The sequence below is a fragment of the Phodopus roborovskii genome, unplaced genomic scaffold, assembly GCF_943737965.1.
Source record: "Phodopus roborovskii unplaced genomic scaffold, PHOROB, whole genome shotgun sequence".
In the NCBI taxonomy this organism is placed as follows: Eukaryota; Metazoa; Chordata; class Mammalia; order Rodentia; family Cricetidae; genus Phodopus; species Phodopus roborovskii.
The window spans coordinates 49,606,217-49,612,216 of record NW_026126511.1 but is presented as its reverse complement, the minus strand read 5'-3'; the positions used below and the strand labels follow the sequence as shown (position 1 = coordinate 49,612,216).

The 6,000-nt window shown below is 42.1% G+C and overlaps 1 protein-coding gene across 1 annotated transcript in view; it reads right to left on the bottom strand.

Annotated features, from left to right (window-relative positions):
- Positions 1–449: 449 nt before the first annotated feature.
- Positions 450–6,000, bottom strand: part of Mtmr9 (myotubularin related protein 9) — a 31,146-nt gene continuing 25,595 nt past the window's right edge. Inside the window, exon 10 of the mRNA XM_051195513.1 lies at positions 450–4,243. Within this exon, the coding sequence (XP_051051470.1) occupies positions 4,080–4,243 (164 nt within the window). The 3' untranslated portion in view covers positions 450–4,079. The remainder of the gene's footprint in view (positions 4,244–6,000) is intronic.

Below are 6,000 nucleotides of genomic sequence, written 5' to 3'. Positions count from 1 at the left end.
TCTGTCACTGCCGTGTTTGCCACGCTCAGGCCTCCTAGAGATCTTCCCATACTGATTAAAAGAAGAAGTGAGGGTTGGAGTGTGACAAAACTCTGAGTGGTGGCACATGCCTGTAGTTCTAGCATTAGGGAGATAGAAACAAGAGGAGCAGAAGTTTAAGATCACTTCAAGTTACATAGCAAGTTCAAGGCCAGCCTGAGCTGAGACCCTGTAGTGATTTGATTGTTCTATTGCTGTGAAGAGACACTAAGACCAAGGCAGGCAGCATTTAGAAAAAGGAACCATTTAATTGGGGGGCTTGCTTACAGTGAGGAACATGGGAACATGCAGGTAGACTTACAAAAGCTCAGAATTTTCCCTAAGGGTATATGTGTGTGTGCACACTCACACGCACAGATAAACTTAAAACAAAACTGTTACAGCATTCTCAGATTTCAGCAAAGCATACATTTGCCATACAGTGCAACTTTATTGTGTAAAACAAGAATGACAGTGCATTTTGATAGTTACATTCAAATACACAGAGTACAATCCTAATGCTTAGCTACTGAAGAAATAAATATATATTCTTTTTCTAAACTAAGCTAAGTTGTGCAAGTATAATTATTTTAGTGTAAACCTAGCATATCTCTCAGGATTAAGCAACAAGGTTCTAGATACACTCGTGGGAATACCCCGCCTTCCCTAAGACCTGCAGTTTTAAAAGAGGAGCCAATGCCTCAGCACAACAGTGCCACACAGTGTCCTCTACTACAAGTCACACAGTCAATCCTTGGTCTTGCAGGAGGCTAAAGAGAAAGGTGCTGAAAACTGCCTCGGCAAGGACCACGCAGTGCCTAGTGAGCTCCCTGACTGCTGTCTATGAGCACAGTTTGTGCCTCAGTGGGCTCTTCATCTTAATAGTCAGACAAGTTTAGAAGTCTACAACTTAGTTGAGTTTCCTCCGGAATTGTGGGTCAAAGGACAATCTGTGGACAATAGGTTATGCGGCAGAGTGGAAATTTATTAGAAGAAATAAAAATGAGGAAACTTAAAGTAGAAAGGAAATTTTGCACATCGTACCATCTGCCAATAAATACAAAAGGAGAAACCAGTTTCACCACTTCCTGATAATATGGCGAAAAACATAAAAGCACTCTGGTAGTGACGTACAGTCCCAGCTCTGCAGAAGCGCTTTCCTCATGTTGACATTGCAAGGAAGCCATCTTGAGACACAAAGAGAAGCTAAGCCATAATCTGTACCAGATGTACCCAATGACATCATCTGTTGGTGAAGGCCAAAGCATCCAGAATCAGGTGGGGTGGGGTGGACAGGTTTTAAAGCCCCAGCTTCAGATGGCGGTTTGGTAAGTAAGCCTAACAGTGACAATAGCTGCACCCAAATCAGACATGGCCCAGGGGCCAGCATCTCTACGCACTGAGATGTGGACAAATGCTCTGCTCTGGTTTTCACATTGGGATATTAAATGGTCAAATCTTTCCTGCCATACTGACTTAGCACAAACCAAATCAAAGGCTAAATTTCCACTAAACCTCATTTTTCAAAGATAATGCAGCAGTAAAACCCAACTCTATGTCAGGCCTCAAATTCATCTTTCCAGATTTGTTGAAAAAAACATTCTTAATTTTTGCCTTTTGACAGTCTTAATTTTTCCTTAAAATATGTATGTGTTAAGACTATAGGATTTTAATATTTTTGCTTTTCTCTTCACGGTATAAAATATAAAAATTACTGACATCACTGTAAAATCTTGTCCACACAGTTGTTTCAGGTTTCTTAGATGATCAAGTAACTGGTTTTCTGATTTTCAAAAACATACTGACTTAAACCAAAGCACCCTTGCATTGCTGATAAAGGAAGGCATTGACCTATGATGCTTTCAGTTTGTGGCCTACACTATGAAATCTCCCTCGGATGAAAACAGAGACCATGGGTACATGGGAATCTGAGGTCTCACAGTATTATTACTGGACCTACACAGGCTCCATCCTCTTCACTAGAGGTCTTACAGTCACGATCATTCAAGCAACTCAGCAAAACATGGAACCAGTTTCCCAAGTGTGGCTGCTGTATTTATTCACTGCACTCAAGGGGAGGGTGTGGACAGTGTGACTCCACAAAACCCCAAAGTCACAGTGACAGATTAGGGAAGATATAGTATTTGCATTATTAAATGGTCCTTGGAAAGTGGGCTGATATCACGGTTTGCTTTCAAAGCTGATATTTGGACAATCTCTATAAATCCACACTAAAATGCAAGCTTGTCAAAGCCAGTGATGACTGCTGTTTCGTGGGAAAAGGAAACAGACAGTGGTACTGGATCCCACTGTCATGACTCTGGATGTGTTCATCAGGGAGCAGGCACACAGGTTTGGCTGGGGGCAGGGGAGGGCAGCAGATCTCTCCCTACCTAAGCATAATAAAATGCCTAAGGTTTTGTGCACAGATGCCTTAAAGCTGGTCCATAGCAGTGGGAATCACTTCCAAAGAACCATAAAGGAAAACCCTCCAGATGGTTCTCCTTATGGGTCCATCAGCTGAGAAGTAGAGAACTCCTTCACATGCAGCTGAGACAAAAGTAGAAGAAAACATACAGGGCTGTAGCAGAGTGACAGATAGGGCTGGTGACCAAGCAGCCTCAAGAAATCCAGGCAATCTCTTCTTCAAAACTGAGATGGACAATTCACATAAAACAAACCTATAGCAAGGAAGTCTCGCTTATGCTCTGCTCATCAGTGAACCAAAGAGCAGGTCAAGAACAGAGATGAGCTCAGAGGTGCAGTGGACAAGCTACCAGCAGAATCGGGACTGCTGATTGGTTCCTGACCTGCTTTCACAGTTGGAAGGAAGGAGAAAGGGAGAGGAGACAGGACAACTGGAGGTGGAAAGCAGTGGCCATTTTCCATTGCTTTAGCAGGACCACAGACCCTCTTTTAAACAGTCTCGCTTGGTGGGTCAGGCGAGCCAGGCACCCACTATATAGCTCAGGCTGGCCTCAAACTTAAAAGTCCCCCTGCCCTGGCCTTCCCAGTGCTAGGATTAGAGAGGTGCCACCTCCAGCAGCACCCAGAGCTTAAGGCAGCTGTTGCACCACTGTTTCTAATACAGTAAAGTTTCAAACAGCTGTGCTACTTTCCTAGCTTCCCACCCTAGTGCAATCCTATTTGCCAAACACAGAAAGAACAAGTGGGCAGATGAGATTTGCAGATGGCTCAAGCTGACAGGAAAGTCTAGCTGAGGCACAAGTCAACTCAGAATATGTAAGAATAAAATAAGTCACCAAGGGACAGATACCAACCAGTGCAGTAAGAACTCAGACCTCTCGCTTCTGGATGTGTTGGATAGTTCTAAAAGTGAATTCTATTCAAGCTATGGTTTCATACACATCCACGACTCAAAAAGAATTCTGTATGTATGGTCAGAAACCTGAAAAGTCAATACAACGATAGCAGATGGCTACCAGTGAGGAACTCCTATTTCAATTCTCTATGGCAAAGATGTTTAGCATCTACTTGCAAAATTACCTTTTCTTAATGAAATTATCAGACTATACCTGGTACCCTTGTAGAAAGATTTATCACAAATAACTATTCTGATTTTTTTCCTTTTTGACAAAATAGGCTTTGTTAGTCCAAAACTGTTTTAAAGCAGAATGGTCATTTTATATCTAAGGGCGGGGAGTAGGGAGAGGATAACACAAAATTCTGGCTTTGCTACCATTTCTGTCTTTAAAAACACTTGTATACTTGAATGCAGATAAGTCTGGCCCATGTGTTAGATGGATATTTAACTAGTCTGGACCACTGTTTAGAAAGTAGAAATGGAGGACAGCATAGGGCGTAGGTGTCATACATTTAGTGATATGACAGCACCTCCTGCTCCCAAAACAAAGGGCCTAGCAGGCTATAATGGTGTGTGTTAGTGACTTCCATCTTGCAGTGCTAAGAAAGCCATAACCTTACAGGATCCCACACCTACAGCCAAGTTCAAGGCTACTGTGTACAGTGAACTGAAGGGCAAACAGAGGGAGAGACGGACTCAGGCCTACATAGGTCCTCAGGACAGGTGGGGAGGTCTTTCAAGGACTCTCTCGTAGCCCATCCTCTGTTTCCAATTCGGCCAACTGCCTCCTCAGGATATTGACCTTGGCTTGTAACTCCTTGTTATATTCAATGATGTTAACCATTTCTTCATATGCTTCATCCAGATACTTAGAGGATCTGCTCCAACGTAGGAAAATTCCTATAGAATCCAGGAATGAAAGCAGAAGGAGTAAGATGTTCAGAGTAGCAATACTATGTCACTGGCAACTACATGCACTACTGTTCATTTTCCACAACCCATGTTGTATTTGTTTAGATTTTTGTTTTACAGCACTAGAGACTGAACCGAGGACCTTGCACATGCCAGGCAAATACTCTACTCTGGATCTATAGCCCTAAATGGACCAAGCTAGCCTGAAATTCATGATGCTCTATGATCCTCTTGCCTCAGCCTCCGTTCGGTTAAGATTCCAAGCATATACCATTACATGTGGTTCACTCTGTGCTTCACGATTCTCTAAACGACACAGATTCTTCAGTTACTAAAAAAAAAAAAAATCCACACAGTAGCTAAGAACTGCTGTTGTCATGAACATGTGCACTGGTTATCAAACAAAAACACTGTTGTCACATGCTCATGAAATTATATAGTGCCATGACCTTCACTTTCATAAGTAAGTCACCTGTTTTTACAATTGCAGACTCCTATTTGGTCTGCCTGTGTGACTAACTGCATGAGTACAACCATTCTCACTGGAAAAGTGATGGTGACAGTAACATCAGAGGTACAGGATTTTGTTGTTGTTTGTTTTTTAGACAGGATTTCTGTGTAACAGCCCTAACTGTCTTGGAATCACTCTGTAGACCAGGCTGACCTCAAACTTATGGAGATCTGCCTACTGAATCCTTTATATCAAATGACAATGTGTTTACTTCTAACCTCTGCACACAAGCATCTTTGGATGCTTGTTCCTAATTCAGTGTGAACACTGTAAACACGCATGGCACTGTGCCTCTAAATTCCCACTGAGTTTTGAGACAATCATTAAATCATATTTCAGGCCACCCAACTCCAGACTGGGCATTTGTCTCAAACAGTTGGCCTCCCATTTCAATGATTAAGTAGTCAGTGTCTTTTAAGTAAACTGCCTCAGAAACAGTACAAAATTTTATTTAGATGATGTGTGCATGTGTATATGTTCTTGTATGTGTATGTATGTGCATGTGTGAGAGACTGTGTGTGTGTGTGTGTGTGTGTGTGTGTGTGAGAGAGAGAGAGAGAGAGAGAGAGAGAGAGAGAGAGAGAGAGAGAGAAGGGACATGCTTCCAGAGGTAGTAGACTCTCTACTTCCACTACATGAATCCTGGGAACAGAACTCAGGTTGTCACTGAGCTACTTCACCATCTCCAAGATCTTTAAAAAGGAAGCAGGGTGACAATTACTCATTTAAGAAATTACTTATTCTGTGATCCATGGTAATCTATAAAAATCCATAGACTAAGCAGAGAGACTCTGCTCAGGACAGCCAAACTCCTTCACAGATTCACAGGCCCTGCTCAGGGAACCTAGAAATTGCTGGAGACATTTAGTTTACCAAAACTCAGCAGATATACCAAGATGAACAAGAGGTATATCAGAAAAGCAAAGCATCACACAATGGGCAAGCCACTTCCCATACATGAGCTACCCTGAGATCACAAAACATTAGGAGTTAACAATGGGCATTCACGGTAACCTAGGTGATATTTCCAAACAATGGCCTTCCTGTATCTATGCTGTTTAGTGCAAACACACATGAAGATGCACTTACTGTCTTCAAAGTGATTACAAAATTGAATGGTACTTCTACTGTCCTGGTGGAATTAACACCTAAAATAATTTATGTGAGTTCTGGTCATGTTTTAAAAAACAAGCTTTGGTATTAAAGGAGATTAGCTTCAGTGGTCTGAAAATTG